This window comes from Puma concolor, chromosome B4 (assembly GCF_028749965.1).
Source record: "Puma concolor isolate L17-30 chromosome B4, mPumCon1.1.hap2, whole genome shotgun sequence".
NCBI classification, from domain to species: Eukaryota; Metazoa; Chordata; class Mammalia; order Carnivora; family Felidae; genus Puma; species Puma concolor.
The window spans coordinates 127,770,246-127,790,535 of record NC_141673.1 but is presented as its reverse complement, the minus strand read 5'-3'; the positions used below and the strand labels follow the sequence as shown (position 1 = coordinate 127,790,535).

Below are 20,290 nucleotides of genomic sequence, written 5' to 3'. Positions count from 1 at the left end.
AACTAGACTCATAAGAAAATTAAGAAAAATCACAGGAACCAAGGTCAATTTACAAGAAGTTGTTGTATTTTTAAGTACTAGCAATAATTAAAAATGAAATTTAAAAAGTTCCACTCACAATAGCATCAAAAACCGAAAATACTTAAGGATAAATTTAACAAGATATATGCAAGTAAAAACTGTAACATTGCCAAGAGAAATTTTAAAAACCTAAACAAATGGAGAAAGAGATCATGTTCACAGATTGGAAGGCTCTATATTGTTAAGATGCAAATTCTCTCCAAAATGATCTGTCAGTTCAGTCAAATTCCAATCAAAATCCCAGCAGGCTGACTCTGAAATCTATATGCATGTACAAAGGACACAGACTAGCCGAAACAATTTTGAAAAAATAATTTACACTACATGATTTTAAGACTTCTTATGAAGCTATAGTCATCAAGACAACATGGCAGTGCTATAAACGCAGAACAAGGAAACATAATATACAATCCAGAAATATATCCACATTTATATAGTAAATTGGCTTTTGACTAAGACCAAAGCAATTCTTTAGAAAGAAGAAACTCTTCTCTACTAATGGTGCCATAGCAATTACTTATACGGGAAAAAATATACATCCCACACATTAAGTTTAATTCGAGCGGATCGGAAGAAAAAAAAAAAAAACAGCACGACATAATAAAAAAATAACAGGAAGGGGCTGGTGAGATAGTGAACGGTCAGGAGAGGGATCACTGAGGAGAAACCACATGTGAGTTGACACCTGAAGGTACCACCTATGCAACTATTCAGGAGAGGAAAATTCCAAGCAGAGTGCAAAGACCGTGAAGGACCACGAAGCAGACACGGAGGGCAGCCCATGAGCAACGGAGGGGCCAGAGCAGCATAAAAAACAGGGAGGCAAGATAATCTTGGGCCTCAAGACTCAACAGGGTACCTTCAAGAATTCGAAATCACAGAAGTGGTCAAAAAAGCACCTGGAGCGCTGTGTGAAGAAGGGATCGGATGGAGCGAGGTAGGAAGCAGGGAAACCAGTCAGGAGGAGGCTCTTGTGGCAACCCCAGCGACAGAAGGCGGTGGCACACTCTTGTCTTCAAGGATGGATGTTCCAGTCTAACACCAGAGCTGACATTCCAGCAGATTTGGGTATTTATTGTCATTTCTGCTGGTCATTTTCAACCGTTTGTTGTTTCCTTCAAAGGTTCCCTTTATGAGGGAAGGGATCATGTCTATTTCACTTACTGCTCTGCGTCAAACCCAAAAGGTCAGAGGAATACACCGTGTGAGGAGCTGCAGGTCAGGATGTGACATGGTAACATAGACAGGGGCTGTCCAAGGAGAAGAGCCATTCTGCTTAGAACAGCAAATATGAAAGGTAACAGAGTACTGAGGTCTATTAAAATCACTACACAAACGTTGACAATGAACATGAGCGTGTAGGTTTTGGGTCTGTCACTAAATTTCTGGTGTGGCCAGCATAAAGGTCATCATCCTCCACTTCACCCATCCCAGCCGTGACCCCCAAAAGACACTCACACAATACCATTAAGGACTAAGTTAGTATAAAATTGCTTTAAAAGAAAATACAGGAATAATGTAATATACAGGAGATGCTTTGAGGGAGATGCTACATAAATGTAAGATATTATATACGTATTCAGGTGATAAGAACTGTATTTACAGATATGCCACTGGAATAAAAAAAAATTAAATCTAGAATCTCAGTACTGCCGATATTTCTCCCAGGGCAAGAATACATTTAGTGTCCTATTAAATCAAAGAATGGTCCACTGCAAAGAGTCGCATGCCTTTCCAGCTGGTGTTAACACAGAATGATGCACATGTTCAATCACAGTGAACCTGACATTGGGCTTCCTGAAATTTATAATACGGAATGGAAACGTTTTATGTGTTGCAACTTCCCACCCCCTTTAAGGCAGTAACTCACCAGGCAGAAATATAATTCACTTAGCATTTTTAAAACCCACACTTAGAGCATTTTCTGGGGTTAAAAATTCACTGAAATAGAGTATCTAAAATGGAACTTGTTAAAAAATATCATGTAGGAGACGGACAGGAATCATTTTTGATTATCAAGTAAGACCATGGGAATCAAAGAATAGGAAATATTTCCTATGAAGTATGTCAAAAGAATATTAACATCGAAATAAAATGTAAGAGGATGTAATATAATTCAAACCAAAAGTCAAAGTTTGGTGAAGATTCTCTATGCCTCACGCTTTATTTTTCAAAGAATAAAATTAAGGCCTATGTTTGGAATCATTGTTATCTGTCATCTAATGATAAATGATGTTCTTCTAATTGGTTCAATACTGATACATGTACAGATATACTATTTAGAGGAATACTTTCGTTTTTGAGGGGGAGGGTTCTTTTAGCTCCTTACAAAAAGTTTTTTCTGAGTATAGTTGGCACACATTTCATCAAGTTTCAGGTGTACAACATAGTGATTCAACATCTCTCAATGTGAACGCTTTGTTCACCCCAAGTATAGCTACCATCTGGTACCACACAACAATATTACAATATCGTCCATCCCGTAACTGGAATCCTGTATCTCCCACCCCCCTTCACCTATTTTGCCCAGCCCCCAACTCCCCTGTGGCAACCATCAGTTTATTCTGTGTATTTATAGGTCTCATTCTCCTCCTTGTTTTGTTTTTCAGATTCCATGTAGGAGTGAAGTCATACGGTCTGTGTCTTTCTAGGACTTATTTCACTTAGCATAATACCCTCTATGTTACAACCCAGCCATGTTGTAACAGATGGCATGATTTCAGCTGTTTTTATGGCTGTATAATATCCCACTGTACACGTCTACCACATCTTCTTTCGACAAACGCTCGTTTTTGAAGTCGACAGACCTGAACTAAAAATCTGGCTCTGTCAGTAACAAGCTGTGTCAGTAATGGAGCTTGGGGCACGTCACAAGCTCCCTATACACTTTGGTTTGGCCACCTTCAAAAAGTGACCCAAGAACTTTCCTTGCCTACAGTACAGAACCGAGATTAAAGGCTATGGAACCGTTTTGTAAATTACGACATTTTGTGTACAAATTGGTTTTGTATGTAATTCTATCAAGCCTAAAAGTAACTTCAAAAAAGTGTTTATGATCAACTGCCAAATTCAATTTTGTATAAGCAGCACAGTTTATAATTCCATGAAGTAAAAGTACGTGCCACTCGCTACACTACGAAGCTAACTTATCATGACATCTGGCAACCATTTCACAGACTAACAATTACCTCTTGGGAGGTGCGTGTCTGTTAGCATCCACTCCAGAGAGACCTTTCCCCTACAAAATGCTGCATTTTTACATTTTCCCGAGTCCTAGAACAGACGTAAAGCAAAAGCAGTAAATGGTCCTACCCTTTGATAACCTGGGGTAGTTACCACTGACTGGGGACAGGAGTTCCACCTTCCAGGGTAATTTGTGAAACTATAAGTTTGTTATTACAGAGGGCACCTAGGTGACTCCGTCGGTTGGGCATCCGACTCTTAATTTCGGCTCAGGTCCCGATCTCACGGTTCATGGGTTCGAGCCCCGCACTGGGCTCTGTGCTGGCAGTGCGGAGCCTGCTTGGGATTTTGTGTCTGTCTGTCTCTCTCTCTGCCCCTACCCCCCTTGCTCTGTATCTCTCTCTCTCAAAAATAAATAAACTTAAAAAAAAAAATTTGTTATTACAATTGTGACCATGGAATTGAAAGGACGCCAGTGCCAGGACTGTCCCACACCAAGTGTCTGTCACGTGGAGCCACTCCACGGGACCTACACTCTCCTCTATGTGCAGCGCCCCCGCATGCCTCTCCCCACACCTATTGTGCTTCTCCTCGGCTTCCACATCAGAAGCTGATGCACAGCCATTCTTCCACCCACAGGATAAACCAGCCCATCACAGGGTGCCACGGGGAATCTGGATTTTTGACCTTCTCGGTCATTCTTCCTCTCCGGGTGCTCTGCGGTAAGTGCTTCTCCCTGTCAAAAGGGTGGGGCTCGGGCAACCCCTATGGTTAGACTGCGTGAGAGGAGCCCAGCTTCAGAAAACCAGCCTGTAGAGAGTGAAAACTCTACAGTATGAAATCCAGCGTCTGTACACGTACACACACACACACACACAAACACACACACACGCACATCTGTGTGCCTGTATTCGTTTACCTAAGGTTTCCTGGGAAGTCATCCTTACTCCTGGCAAGTGGCTAAATTCTCTGGATGGATTATTCTCTGATACTCAGGACAGCACTATGAGGTGGGACCACTCTTACCCCCATTCTACACGAGGCGCAGAAAGTAATTTGTCCAAAGTCATAGAGCATTGAACCCAAGCCTGGTGATGAAGAGCTAAGTGTCCACATTCTACTGTACACATTAAAATATGTGTTGTTGGTTTTTTAGACTTCTGGGTTAAGATAACTGGGAAACAACTGACAGAGTGAAAATAACGCAAAAGACAATGAACAAGACACAGCCTGGGACTTGACTGACCAAAAAGAAAACTGCGTTTCCTTCTTGCCTGCCTCGGTAAAGTATTTTTCTTTAGCTTCTCAACACCATAAAGAAAAGGATTAAGAGGTGTAATACAAAAGAGTTTAGACAGGTCTATCCCCTCTTTCTTAATTCTGTTCCTTCTACAGAATTATAATTGGAGAAAAATTCCCAATTCCTGACATCACTTAGTCTTTGAGTGGAATTAGTATTTGTCTCTACTCTTCACAAATATGCTAGAAAGAATACATATACTTCTCCTATTTCTGTAATAAAAAATACTATTGGTTCCTGGCATACAAAGTAGGACACCAGGTAGCCAGCCCCAGGTGTATGTGGCACTGCACACGTCCCTCCTACAGGTGGCTTAAATTGGTGTAGACAAGGTTCCAACACCTAAAACACTTTGCTCTGCTGCATACCCAATGACCAAGGCCGTTTCCTTCTCTAACGGCAATTATCTGGGTGACAGATATGGGAGAAGAGGTCCCAGGACTGCCTAGGGGCCAAGAAACCAGAAATGACTCCAGCAAGAGCAAGTAACTGAACCCTGGACAACTGAGCGGAGACCATGCAAAAACACGTAAGTCACATCCTCAGTTCACAAGACAACAGCGGTCTCGGGCGAGAGAGGAAATGCCAGAGCAGAGCAGAGGACCGCCGCTCAGAGAGCACATCCAGGAGGCTGTCCACTCTGGCGCTCTGTCTGTTCTGAGGACTGCTCGGGGCGTCCATTTTTCCTTCCTCCCTACCGATGCAGGCCTTTTCTCCACTCCACTCACTCATTCTGCCACTAATTAAAACCGGTTGAAACTTCATTCACTCACATCACTGCTTTACTTTGAAGAGATTGGCTAAAGGACGGGTCCTGAAGAGACATTCGTTTTCAGGCAGGCTCCGGACAAGATTTCGATTGTGTCTGTTTCATGCTTTCACTGGCAGAATTAACTGCACATGTCAGGAAAAACATTTTTCCTCCGAAGCACAGCATGCCCACTGCACCAGCACAAGGGAGTCATCGTGGAGCCAATCAGGGGAAGCCACAGTCCCCAACCTGGCCAGATACCTGCCTGGGAGTGAGCCAGACACATCCCTCTGGCTTTAGGGTCTAGGAACCACAGTGCTCCCAGGCTCTATCTTCTACAGTCACACCCGGGGGGTCTCGTCCACTCGGTGGCATTACATTTATGTTCATAACGCCCCAAATCATATATTAGCCCAGACCTCACTTCCAACTTCAGATCGCACTACCCAGCTGCCCTCTTGATTAGACATCCAAAAAAGCATCTCGATCTTAAGACACCCACAACTCGGCTAATGACTAGCTCCTCTCCTCCCCACATCTCCCCACCCACCCTTCCTGTTATCTCTCCCATCCTTTTAGCTCCCGGGGTCTGAAACCTCCACTCTCCCCCTCACCCAGGTCATCACCAGTTCCTGTTCGATCTGCCTTTGAGACAGACCCAGAATCTGACCATTATCACCATCTGGATGAACGCAGCTGCATGCCTTCTGGAGGCTTCGGAGGAAAACACACTGCCTTGCTTTCTTCAGCTTCCAGAAGCTACCCGCATTCCCTGGCTTAAGGCCCCCTCCACGACAATCCAACCTCTTGGTTCTGTCATCACACCTTCGACTACTGACTACTGTCTCTGACCCTCCTGCCTTCGTCTTCTAAAACTCAGGTGATTATACCGGGCTCACCTTCGTAATCCAGGATAATCTCTCCATCTCAAAATTCTACATCACACTGGCAAAGTCCTTTCGCCATGTGAGGTGACAAATGCCCGGAGACGGGGGCATCTTTGGGGGCCATTATGCAGGCAGCCACGACACCTCACTCAGAGAAAAAGCCAAAATCCTTAACAATGCCCACAAATTCTCATGGGATCTAGTCCCCACTTCCTAACTGAGCTCCCCTCTCCCCACCCTCCCCTTGGGAGTGCTAGGGACTGATGCACTTGAAGTGTATTATATGCGTCCCTGCTATTCCTCAACACACAACTCATCTCAGGACGTTGGCACTTCCTGTTCCCACTGCCAGGAAAGTCCCCTACCTTGTTCAGGTCTCTGCTTAAATGACACCAACTTATAGGCAAACCTTTCCCTGTTGACTCTGGTCAACAGAGTAATATTGCCCCCACCACAATCTAGACACTCCCTTCCATGCTTATTTTTTTCACAGAGTATTTACTATCTAATATGGTATCCATCTATCCACTCATCCACCTTCCCCCATTGCAGGATCTGTCCCTTGTCCTATCTCTAAGAAACAAGCATGAAGCAGGGGCCCAATAAACAGTTGATGAGTTAGTGAATTTGACTTTATTGGAAAGTCAATTCCTTGGAGACAAGACCTGGCCTAAAGTAGGAACTTAATAAATGTCTGAATGGGTGAATGACAGACCTGATTTGTACCTAATTTGCTATATGCATATGGACCAACATGAAATCAAGTGTACTACTTTCTAGGAATCAGACACAGCAGGTAAAGTAACTTATTCAGGGATTTCCAACAAAAGGAAAGTAATAGAAAAACACAGAAAAAACTCCAGCCAAACTCCTGACTTCATTTTGCCGTGTCCCTGAACATTCTTAGACCTGACAAGTCAGAACACATCTGGATTCCATTGCTTCGTTCAAAGACGCTTACCAATAAGGCTTCAAGTTGCTAAACTCCAAATTTATTTTTATTTTCTTTAACGTTTATTTATTTTGAGACAAACAGCGTGAGTGGGAGAGGGGTAGAGAGAAGGAGAGAGAGAAAATCCTAAGCAGGCTCCACACTGTCAGCACAGAGCCTGACGTGGGGCCTGAACTCACAAAACCATGAGATCGTGACCTGAGCTGAAACCAAGAGTTGGACACTTAACCAGCTGAGCCGCCCAGGCGCCCCACCTCCCAATTTATTTTTAAAGGAAATTTCACAGAAATCTCAAAAGCATTTGCCTTGCTTATGCCGATATGTATAATACGAACATACAGGGGAGAGAGCATCATCCACACTTGAGGGTGCACCCAGAAGTAAGCCTGTAGCCAGTGGGTGCTGTCGGGACAGATATAATGCACTTCAAGCACATCAGTCCCTAGTGCTTCTCATTAGCTAGGCCAGGGTGACTCCAGACGATCATCTTAGCTACTGTGGACAAGCCAAACCAAAGACATTTCTGCTGTGGCTGTATGTCTATGGGGACAGGGTCAGGTGGACCCAGGGACCATGCAACTTTGGAGGGTCTAGCAGAAGAGCACTGTTTTACAGAGGCCGTCTCATCTGCACTCTGCAGAGTATTACAACCTGCTGCTTACACCCCCGCCACCCCCCCCCCCCATGCTGGCCATCCAACCGCCAGAGGAGAGCAGCTTTTCTCCTGCCACTAGGGGGAGTGAGCGGGTGCTGCACTTTCTGGGAATCCTTTTGCTGGCTGGAATGGAAACGAGAACACCACAGTGGGGAGGAATACTGACCTGGAGGACAGCCTGACACGATGCCAATCAAGCCTCTGTGACTCGTTAGCTGGGCCCCTACAGACAGTGCTAAGCTTCAGTGTTCTTACCTCTCAAAAGTCCGCTGACAAGTCTTATGACAGTTACGGGAGCTAGGGCAGGAAAAGTATTCATCACAGCACCCTAATACATAATATTATAATGATTATTATTGCATTACTATGTATTAGATTATTCTTGACTCAAAAAAAAAAAAAACCCACCATTTAAAAATAAAGAATACATCTGTCTTCATCTCTATTTCGACCTCTAACAGAAACTCCCAGGGGGTCATGATTTATGATTTATTTCCAGCTAAGTACTTGCCTGTCATTAGGGAAATCTGCCATGAGGCAGATGTTGGGATTAAGCTTTCCTAGGTATGGCTTGAAAAACAGTCATTTAGTGACTTTCTCCTCAACTGTACTCTTGAGTGAAATATAAATATATATATATACACACACACAGACATTAATAAACTATATATAATAATAAAAATTAATATATATATAATTTGTTACTGAAGAGCTTAACAGAAATGTTAGATAAGTAGGACTAGATTTTAAGCAAGATATTTAAATGGATAAGCAATATGATTTAAGATTTCAAAATATGTAAGGACATAGGTGTTCACTTGGGTTTATCTTCCTAACAAAGTATTACCTGATAGAAATCACTGATTAATGCCCTCGCTCGCTTCTCTGCTTGAAAAATGAAATAAAGTAACAAAACACACTTCAAGAAGGAAGGAAGGAAGGAAGGAAGGAAGGAAGGAAGGAAGGAAGGAAGGAAGGAAAGAAAGAAAGAAAGAAAGAAAGAAAGAAAGAAAGAAAGAAAGAAAGAAAGAAAGAAAGAAAAAGTTTCTCCTAATCACACTACCCAAGAACGCACGCCAGAAGCATGGAGGGAGCTTTTCCAAATGGCACGAGAATTCGTCTCCTGCAGGGGGATTTTGATTCACCGGGTCAGGGAAGAAGCAGGTATGTGTATTCTGCCAAAGCCCCCCAGGTATCACTAATGCTACCACCCCTGGTCAACAGTCACAGTACAAACCCTTTCTTCTGACAAGGAGTTTTTCGCCTTAAAAACGTTCGCGACGATCCTTCCTTGGTCCCGCAGCCTGCTCCTAAGTGACGCATGACAACTTGTAACTGTGAGGAGAACGTGCTGAGCTACTTCTCAGCCCTTCAAATTGGCGCAAGTTCCTCCAGACCTTTTACAACGACAAAGTTGACCAAGGAGATGGGGCAAGTGGTGCTGAAACTTTCCATCGTTCCGTGAAACCACGGGAATGCTTTTCCTTCACACCAGAACCCCCTGTGATGAAAACGTTCTGTACCTGGGTTTTCCCCGGGGGTAGCCACAAGCCGTACATGGATAGTGAGCACTGGAAATGTGGCTTGTGGCTTCCACAAGGGGAGCACGGCTCTGGGCAGACATCAAAGTCTGCCTCCGCATGGCCTTCCCGGCACCTTGCCAGGTGAGTCCTCATTTCATTAACTCATTCAGTACCCATTCCTCAAGCACCAACCTGAAGCCTAGAGCATGGCAGGCACGGGGCACCCAGCAGGGAGGGAATATAAAACCCCACCCCGCTCTCATGGAGCTTTCGTTCCAAGTGGCAACCCCTGGCCTCTTTCAAACGGCCAGGTTCATTTGAGGTACTTGCTCAAAGAACTCTGGGTTAAACGTGGGGATTTTTTGTTCGTTTTTTTTTTTTTTTTTTTTTCAAATTATGGGATTCTGGAGCAGAAAAGCAAATATTCACAGTTTGAGGAACAATGCGTTCAATGGGTTGAAGGAGTGAGAGAACACGGAGGGTCTGCACGAGAGAAGTAAACTCATGAAACCTTTCCAGAAGAGCAGAATACGTCGGCAACAGAGTAACAGGTTTGAACGTGATTTCCGAGGGACGTCATAAGCCCACCCTGGGCCATGTGAATGAGCAGGCAGAGGACTGAGATTCATCTGCCACAGAAGCAGGATGAGGGAATTCTCAGCTGGAACATATTTAGCAATTCCCATGGAAATGGAGTCAGGCTAGAACCAAATGCACGATGGCAAAAGGTATCTTCACACAGCCATAACAAATACTTTATGTGGCAAAAGTTTTCAAGGGATTAAAACTACAAACTAAGAGATTAAAAAAAAAAAAAAAAAACACAAGAGTGGTGGGTTGATTAAAAAGTTGTTGGGGTGCCCAGGAGGTTCAGTTGATTAAGCACCCGACTTTGGCTCAGGTCATGATCTCACAGCTCGTGGGTTCGAGCCGCGCATCGGGCTCTGGGCTGACAGCTCGGAGCCTGGAGCCTGCTTCCGATTCTGTGTCTCCCTCTCTCTCTGCCCCACCCATTTGCGTGCCCTCTCTCAAAAATTGAATAAATGTAAATAAATAAATAAATAAATAAATAAATAATTGTTAAAGAAATCATCAGCCAGCAAAGGAGGAGACACAGACAAGACCGCTACGACTACTCTAGGGCTGTTTCCCCCGACCCCGTGCCCGGGCCGAGCTGGGTTATTCTTCATCAGCAGTTTCTCTGGGTGCTTGGGCTGCTGAACACAGCAGCGTGCCAGGTCAAACCCTTAACAGCTGAACCCTGGTCAAGGACAAATGCTTCTAGAAATGATCAGAAGGAGCACCTCGGAGGAGGGTGCTTGCCAAGAGGAGAGAGCGCTGCTCAGAACTGCCGCACCGGGATCACTGATATTAATGAAACCCCGAGTTGACATCATCAGCAACCTTACCTAGTTCTGGGGGCAGAACGGTCAGGCGGTTCCCCTGAATGTGGAGTTCCTTAAGCTGAGTAAGCTCTCCAATTTCTTTAGGCAGCGAGATCAGGTCGTTATCCCTAAGGCTGAGCTAAATATAAGAAAACAAGGGGTTGTCAAAACAGTTTTCACGTAAAGAGGCGCTCAACAGAAATTCTCGTCCTTTCCATGCCCTCTCTTCTTTGAAGGCTCAATGCTTTCAATTTATTTACAAGTGCCTACAGATGAACAACAAACAGTATCAGGAGTGGTGGCTGATTCCTACACAACAAACCTCACCCCTGCTCAAATTGACTTGATTCTACTCCTACAAGGGCTGCAGAAGTGAATTGATTTTCCAAGAATTTAGATAAATTACTTACTATCTGCAACTTTGTGAGCTTCCCGATATCTGGCGGCAGGATTTCAAAATCGTTGTCACTTAGATAGAGTGCACGCAGGGTGGCTGCGAATTAAACAGCGATATATAAACAGGGTGGCATGAAATCCAACCATTTGAGGTCTGATCAATACAACGGAGTCAGCTTTGATTAATAACCCCGGCTCGGTGAAAAGCCTGTGACACACCTAGGGCTCCCAATAATAAGAAGCAGGTCAAACTTAGATTTACTGGCTTATTGTGGGGCTGGTGTGGTCAGGAAAACATCTATATCCAAGAGGACTGACACAATTAGCAACCGTGGGCATCGGCAGTTTTTGGCACAGGGTTTCAAGACGCTTTCAGGAAAGAGAGCGACTTTTCTTCTATCATTTCCGATTCACATTTATGCTTTGCGTCCGTATGTATAACAAAGAAAACCACTGTGACATTGGTGTCAACGCTTCAGGCAAAAAGGTTCTGTCATGTAAATGCAACTATGTTAAAAATAAATAACTAAAAGGCTTTCCGGTGATGAAGACCATAATCACAGTTCATTGTTTAATAATCGGGCTAATTATTATTGTTTCTCTAGCCTTAACCACAAAAATAAATGAGGACAAAGGAGCTAACAGGACGACATGGGAATTCACAAATAGAGAAACCCTAACCCAGGCAGAATATCAGCGGTCAGAAATTTGTTCACAATATTACACAGCCCCGAACTACGGAAGGAAAAAAATCCTAAGGCATCTTTTTTATCGCTGACCAAAAAGGAGAAGTATAATCAGAGGTCTGTTTTGTTTGCTTACAGGTATTCAATTACACTCAAATGTTTTAAAATTCGACAGAACTCTGTGTTAATATACACAACAAAATCTCCTTCATGGCCCATGAAAATATTTTAGAATTGGCTTCATCATGTGCTTGGGAAAATCTGGGGGAGAGAATATGCATAAGGTTATAAATGAAGTTTTGGAGACCAGCTCAGAAAATTCAGAATCTCTGGATGCCATACGTGTCACTATTTGGAGAAGCAGAACACTCATTTAAGGAAAGCAAATCTTTCCTAAATATTTTGTGAGTTCTCAGAAAAATCAGTTTTCCCTCATTTTTACGGGTATCTGCAGCAAGAAATCTGCTTGCAAAGAATACAGTCGAAAAGATAAAGTGTGTTTATCTATGACAATTTCTTGACGTTTGATTGTATTCTATAGATGAAACAGACCACATCATTGACACTATTTTTTAGGAGGCTTAAAAAGTTCTGTCAGCTTACTAATGCATATTTTTATATATAATTGGTTGAAATATCTTTGGGGAAATAGCTTACAAAGAGTTAATTGCAACATGGGAGAACACATACATTATTATTATTTTTTTGCATGCTCTTTAAGAAGGAAGTCAAGTTCTTTAGCTAAATGTGAGACTCGATCTCATTTAGGTACATAATCTCTATCCGGAAGTTAATATGACATTACTAAGTCCACTTGAGCTCAATGGTGTCAGCTAACTATATATCAAACATACATACTGCTGAGCTATGAAGGAATATTCAAAAGAAATGTGCGAAGAAAAAAATATATACGTCCAATAATTTCTCTTGGAGTTTGGGCCCTGGCAAATAAATTTCACTTTCAGAACGCAAAGTACCATTTTAAGGAGATTTATAGAATTAAAAGTTTCTTACTAAGGTAGAAGAAGTTTCCGGGAAGAGAGTTTTCATTCAAGTTGTTGTAAGTCAAATCAAGGACCTCAAGAGCTGGGAGAGAGCCAAATCCTCGAGGCAAAGTGTTCAGTCTGTTCATGCTGTGGTTGGGGGAAAAAAAAAAAACCAAGACGTCACACACAAAACGTTTATGTTCAGACATCACCTCTGTGTCACAGGCCGAAGAGCCGTGTGTAAGAGACTGAAAACTCAGAAGAGGCCATAATTCTGCAATCACTTTATGTTCTTTTAACCAACACAGTAATTATAGTTAGAGAACCTCTATGCTCATTAAACATCTGAAAATGTCTCATCATTTTCTGCAAGGAAGCTCAGTCCCTGTGTTACACAGAAACTTCAATCATCACAAAGTATCTGTCCATCCAGAGAAAAACTGCCTCACGGATGTGGCAATAATAATTCCTCAAAAGATACAGATCAAGCTTTGTCGTTTTTAGACATTTGCTTTATTTCATTTACTCCAATGGAAGAAAAAAAAAATCACTTTCTTGTTACGCAATTACTAACATTCAAAATGATCTCCAATTACAACAGTGGTTGCCAGGGGCTGAAGGAGGGAGAAATGGGGAGTTGTTTAATGGGTATAGAGTTTTGCCTGATGAGTAACTTCTGGAGGTTGGTGCACAAGAACGTGAATATACTTAACGCTACAGAATCATAGACTTAACAATGGTTAAGATGGTACATCTTATGTGTATTTCTTCATAATTGAAAACTTGAAAGGGCGGGCCTACGCCAGCCGACTCCATCTTGTTCTGTGTCCTTCACCTTGACCACACCTCCTCCCCTTGAGTAAACTCCCCCTCACCTGCCTAACAGGACTCGGACCCTTCCCCAGGACCCTTCCCCAGCCAATCGGCTGAGGCCATAGCCATTACCTCACCAACTGCCCCCAGGCCCCAATAAAACCTTTGTCCTTTTGAAACTCGCTCTCTTTCCCTGGTATCTCACCGCTGCGTCGGTGCAGGTAGGGGATTGAGCTCGGGCTAGCTCGAATAAAGGCTCTTTGCTTTTGCATCGGACTCGGCTCCCTAGTGGTCTTTGGGGATCATGAATTCTGGGCATAACAAACTAATATATATATGTATGTATTTCCACTGAAATCTAAAGTAAATACACTGTTACTATCTTTTATTATTTTCTTTAAGACCCTTACTTTTCTTAATGCGGTTCCCTTTGAGCATACTTAAAAGAGGATTTTAAAAAATTTTTAAATATTTACTTTTGAGAGAGAGAGAGACAGAGCATGAGCAGGGGAGGGGAAGAGAGAGAGGGAGACACAGAATCCAAAGCAGGTTGCAGGCTCCGAGCTGTCAGCACAGAGCCCAACACAGGGCTTGAACCCACGAACCATAAGATCATGACCTGAGCCGAAGCTGGACACTTAACCAACTGAGCCACCCAGGCACACCCCAAAATTTTTTTAGTCTAATATAAGATTAAAGGTAGGAGGATTGAAGGGTAGGAGGAACTGTGACATTAAAATGCTTCGAGGGGGCGCCTGGGTGGCGCAGTCGGTTAAGCCTCCCACTTCAGCCAGGTCACGATCTCGCGGTCCGTGAGTTCGAGCCCTGCGTCAGGCTCTGGGCTGATGGCTCGGAGCCTGGAGCCTGTTTCCGATTCTGTGTCTCCCTCTCTCTCTGCCCCTCCCCCGTTCATGCTCTGTCTCTCTCTGTCCCAAAAATAAATAAAATAAATAAATAAATAAATAAAATAAAATAAAATAAAATGCTTCGAGGCCTCGATCCTTCTCCTACTAGACACAATCCTGTCCACAGCTGCCAATCACCCACCAACCAGGCCTCACAAGAAAAAATTGATAGCACAGGGGGAAACCGAGGTCAAAGCGATTTCTACCTTCTGGGTAGGAAAGTCACTGGTTAACTTTACACTTAATAAAAGTAACCTCCACGACCCTTTGCCGTAATGACAACAACGGATTGTTTCTACCAATTCACCGTGTGTGAAGCACATTGACATCAAGTTTCACCTGGGTCACCAGAACGATCGCGTAGTTCAGGCAGGACAGCGCTTACTATCATCTCTTTAGAGCTGACATGAATTAAGTGACAAGGACTTCTGGCTCGCCTGGTGAGGGTGACAGGTATCTGGGAGCACCTAGCCCCTCCCCCCGATGCCTAGATTCCAACGCAAGGATCTGAGGAAAATGAAAGAAAAATCACCAATACTGGACAAAGCACATTAGGTGTTTCTTTACCACTTTAAGTTACCTCTTTTTGAAAATCACCAATAAAGTTCGTGTTTCCAAACACAGTAGTAGACTTTGGAAAGATGAGGTGCAGGAAAGCGCCAGTCAGCCTTCCTCAGAGCAAAGAGACATCTCCCAGAAGGAGATCTCCATCTCCAGCCCAGAGTGAGCCTGAGTCTGTCCACCTGATGGACAGAGGTGGTTCTCTTTGCTAAGAGAACCAGAGGGGGTTCTGAGCCAGAGGTGGTTCTCCTTGAGACAGAAACCAATACCCCCAGGGTGTCCGGATCACTGCAGAGGCCCCCCGTGCAGTGACAGCAGTGACGGCAGGGAGCTCGCCAACCTGGCAGGCAGAAAGGAAGCCCCAACTCAAATGCTTAAGGGGGTCCGGAAGCGCTGCTGGCCACAAACAAGGAGCCGCAGGGGCGCACGTAGTCCCCAGCCATCTCCACGTCCACGCGTGGGACCGTGGCTCTGGGGGCCCCTGCGGGTGTCTGTGAGAGGTTACAGCAGGGGCAGACAGAGCTGGGTGACGGTCCGAGTCCAGCCTGGCACCGCTAGCTGGGTGACCTTGGGGAGGTTGCTGAGCTTCTCTGAGACCCAGTTTCTTCGACGGGAACATGAGGAGAGCAGTACTTCCCGGAAGGATCGCCAGGGGGCTGACAACTGAGACGTCTGAAGCAGCTCGGAAGATCTGTGGCTCGCAAAGGGTCCTCGAGAAAGGAGTCATCACTACCACTGGTTTTCAGGAAGCCTGAGAGAAGTTTTGACTCGGTTTCCAACAGGTAAGCTCACCCTGGGCAAAGACCGCTGCGGGCAGCCTGAACAACTGAGCGGGGCTTTCCTGTCTGGGTCGCCAGCTCACCCTCAGATCACCTCCAGTGTTTACACACAAAGTTGCTTACGGCGCTCATGCGTGCCATGATGGTAAGAATTCTTCTGTCTGCCCGTGAACCTTGTTTCCAGTGTGTTTTGGAAAAGGGAAAGCGCCTGCACACGATGTAGAAATTTATAAAACCAGGGGGTGGAAGGCTGGTCGGCATCTTTTTCTCTTTTTCAAAAGCTAGGAAGGTCCTTACGAATGCTTCCCTTCTGGAACGTTTTGACTTCCAGAGGTCCTCTTGGGCTCCTCTTGCTTCAGTAAAACCTTCTTAGTTATTAGCTAAGGGTAATAATTCTTCTCACGTCCACGGTGACCCACTCACGCACACAGCCACTCAGAACTGTACTTACTGAAAACTTCTAAGTTTTGCATGATGAGCTCCAGCATCTCACGGGGTCAAAAACCATTCCAGAAGAGTTAGCCCACGGTGCTACTGTACTGAGATTATCCCAGAAATAATTACCAGCAAGTAGCCAATGTGGCTTTATATTCTGTAGAAAATGACCACAAAATGAACCACATTTAAACAATTAGAAACATAATAAAACTTTATTTATTCAGAGGGCCTAAAAATCCCTTCAGGCCTTGCCATCATCAGGATAAACAGCAAATACCGTATATAACTTTGAAAGCAACTTCCGGTTGAGCGTGCTGTTCAGAATATGCATATACGTGGCCTAAATGCTGTGCTGTAGGGTCTCGTCTGTGTGTGTACAGACGTCATTTTTATTTTAACTCCAGTACACTTAACACACGGTGTTACATCTACACGTAAGTCTCGGGTGTACAATACAGTGATTCAACGCTTGCATGCGTCACCCAGTGCTCATCCCAACAAGTACACTCCTTAATGACCTTCACCTATTTCGCCCATCCCCCCACCCACCTCCCCTCTGGTCACCATCAGTTTGTTCTCTTAAGACTCTGTTTTGTGGCTGGTCTCCGTTCTTCTTTGTTCGTTTGTTTTGTCTCTAAGTTCTGCATATGAGTGAAATCATATGGTGTTTGTCTTTCTCTGACTTATTTCCTTAGCAGCAGGCCTTCTAGATCCATCCATGTTGTTGCAAATGGCAAGACTTCATTGCTTTTTGTGGCTGAGAAGTACGTGTACACATACACACACACCACATCATTCCTTCATCTACTGAAGGATGGCTTCTATATTTGAGCTATTGCAAATAATGCTATTAACACAGGGGTGCATATATCTTTTCAAATTACTGTTTTCATATTCTTTGGGTATGAAAGTACGACTGGGTACTAATACACAGTAGTGGGGTTACAGGATCATATGGTAGTTCTGTTTTTAATTTTTTCAGCAACCTCAAATGTTTTCCACAGTGACCGCACCAGTTTGCATTCCCACCAGCAGGGAAAGAGGGTTCCTTTTTCTCCACATCCTCACCAGCAGTTGGTGTCTCTTGTGTTTTTGACTTTAGCCATTCTGCCGGAGGTGAGGGGATGTCTCATTATGGTTTTGGTTTGCATTTCTCTGATGATGAGTGATGTTGAGCATTTTTCAGGTGTTTTTTGGCCACTGAATGTCTTCTTTGGTGACATGTCTGTGTATGTCTTCTGCCCGTTTCTTAACTGGATTATTTGGGGTTTTTTCGTGTTGAGTTTTTTGGTGTCTCCTATGTGTCTATTTTTATTCAGACTGCTTCCTCTAAAGAGTCCTCTCTCTATAACTTTCCTTAAACAGGGCTATGCAGGTATAATTCTTTATGCCACTTGAGAACAGAAATATCCTTTATTGAAACTCATGTTAATTCCTCTCCCAGAGAGCTGAGAATTTTTGTTCAAACTTTGACAATTCCATCTATATAGCGATGTAATTAAATACACAGAAAGTTTTACACAATTAATAAAACACCGAGAGCCAAAAATGCAAACCGCTCCAAAGACAACAGAGAGGGAACTAAGATGTGTTTGACTAAAAAAAGAAAACTTTTTAACTCTGTCCTAAGGTACCTCCAACCCAACTGAACAAAACCTGAGCTCACGATGTTATTCCCACAGCTGTGCCCATCTTTATTTCTATTTCAGCTGCCCAGACAGACCCCCAGTCATCACCCATACCATCAGTGACCGTCTTGTGAGTTTTAGCTCTTAAGTATTTTTCACACAAAACCCCTCTCCTGGCTGGGCACTGCCACTGCCCTAGTTCACCTGGAACACTAATTCAGCGTGCTTAGGGGTGTCCTGACCGCTTCTTACCCCAACCTCCCCTCCGCATGACCTTTCCTACAAAAATCCAATCTTTTCTCATACCTCCTGTTCTGCCTGCCGTAAAAGCTCCTCATGGTCGGCAGGATAAAATCAGAGTGCCTTTATTTGGCACCCAGGGCCACCCTGCCATTGTAGACATTTATTTGTTTATCGTTGGTTTCCCCAACTGTGACGAACGCTCCATAAAGGTTGGATGGCTACTACCTAGAACGGTGCCTGGCACATAGTTGGGAGCTCAGGAAATACTCAGGAACGAAATAGCAGACACTCGTGCTTCTTTACCTGGCCGCGCCTCTTCCCTCACCGCCTCCTGCCTCACACTTTACACTCAGCAACACTGAACAACTTGCGTGGAACACGCAGTACTCTCAGCTTATAACCATGTCATTCTTTAAAAAAAAAAATTTTTTTTAATGCTTATTTATTTTTGAGAGAGAGAGAGAGAGAGAGAGAGAGAGAGAGAGAGACAGGATGAGTGGGGGAGGGGCACGGAGAGGGAGACACAGAATCCAAACAGGCTCCAGGCTCCGAGCTGTCACCACAGAGCCCGACGCGGGGCTTGAACTCCTGAACCGCGAGATCATGACCTGAACCGAATTCGGACGCTCAACCGACTGAGCCACCCAGGCGCCCCATAATAATCATGTCATTCTTACAGCCTGGGATGCATTCCTTCTGCCTCTGAGTCAGAGAAATTCATTTCCATGCATCAAATTTTGGCTCAAATACTGCCCCCTATGGGAATTTTCAGACAACCTCACCTGTTGACTAACCCCCTTGGCAGTCTCTCCCACCTGCCTTCAGACAACCTCCAGCATGTCAGGGATGTGGCTGTGAACCGTCACTGCTCATTTACAGCTGGCTCCGCCCCCACACTTCAGGCCAGGGACTGTGATTTTCACCACTGAACCCCAATACTAGCAAGGTTCCTGACACAGATGAGACAGTTACATAGTCCTGAAGTAAATGAAACAAGGAAGAAAGTGATGATGACGGCGAGGGCAATGGACACAGCCAACACAATGTACTGCTTACCGCGGACCGGGTACTGTGCCTGGCACCTTATATATAAATGACTCGTTAAACCAATTAATCAAAAATTAACAGTAAGAATGTATCTAGTTTTGTACAGCTAGTATACACATCTAGTTTTAGCTTCTTGCTTACATACAAATTAAAATCAAGACTTAATAATTCCCAAAACAAAGATATAAATGACGGATCCTTTCTTTTCTGTTTTACCAGATGGGTACACAATCTCCCTATGTGTAGGGGTAAAAGCCATCTGATTTAAGTCATATTCCCCGTTTCCTTTAAGCTCTACTTCCCCTCAGACATTAGGAAAGAGAATGCTCATGGATCTTTCCAAGATTATATCCTAAGCAGAGTGAACATCAAATGAGTCTCTAACCAAACTCCCCCTAGAAAGAATATGCTCAACTAAAAATCCTTCCATGAATAAGATGTTTTTTTTTCCTTCATGATTCCTTCCTATGAAATTGATAAATACCTGGCCAGCTTCTATCACCATTCCATGTAAATCACTAGCTTAACTAAAGCATTTAAGGGCTATAATTTAATGAATATGCAACTTCACACAGCGGATGAAGCACGAGTGGACAGCTTCACCTCACAGCTTTAACAATGAAGCTGGGATTCAGAAGCCCAAGTTCTGGCGGCATCTATGGAGTCTCATGGAGAGGGCCGGACCCCAGATAATGGGGTCCTCTGCCTGGCTCGGTCACTAAGCTCAGGGGCAATCAGGAAAGAGTCACTGAGGCTCTCGGAAAGGGCCTGACTTCCATTCCACAAAATGAAAACTACTGCCCGCCCTACGTCCCTCATAATTGTTGAGAGGGTCAAATCCTGGCATGAGGACTTTCAAAACTGGAAAGCAACAGATGTATTATTATTATTCACTGCTACCTGGTTCTGCCACCTCAGCTGAATCGAACCTCCTCTCTTCACCTTTGTATAAAGAAAGACACAGGATTATAACCTCTCAACTACATAAAAGAATTGTAAGAATCAATGGAGCAGTGTTCGGAAATGTATCTTCCCTGCCCCCCCTCACTTCTGTGGTAGGAAGACGCTTTGTAAACGATTTCTACTTAAAA

At 44.1% G+C, this 20,290-nt stretch overlaps 1 protein-coding gene across 3 annotated transcripts in view; it reads right to left on the bottom strand.

The window, feature by feature from the left end:
- The window catches only part of RSU1 (Ras suppressor protein 1), a 203,399-nt gene that overhangs the window by 125,742 nt on the left and 57,367 nt on the right, over positions 1-20,290 (bottom strand). For all 3 annotated transcript variants that reach the window (XM_025930696.2, XM_025930694.2, XM_025930695.2), the window contains 3 exons: positions 12,814-12,932; positions 11,128-11,210; positions 10,742-10,856 (listed from right to left, as the gene is read on the bottom strand). In XM_025930696.2, the coding sequence (XP_025786481.1) occupies positions 10,742-10,856; positions 11,128-11,210; positions 12,814-12,932 (317 nt within the window). The remainder of the gene's footprint in view (positions 1-10,741; positions 10,857-11,127; positions 11,211-12,813; positions 12,933-20,290) is intronic.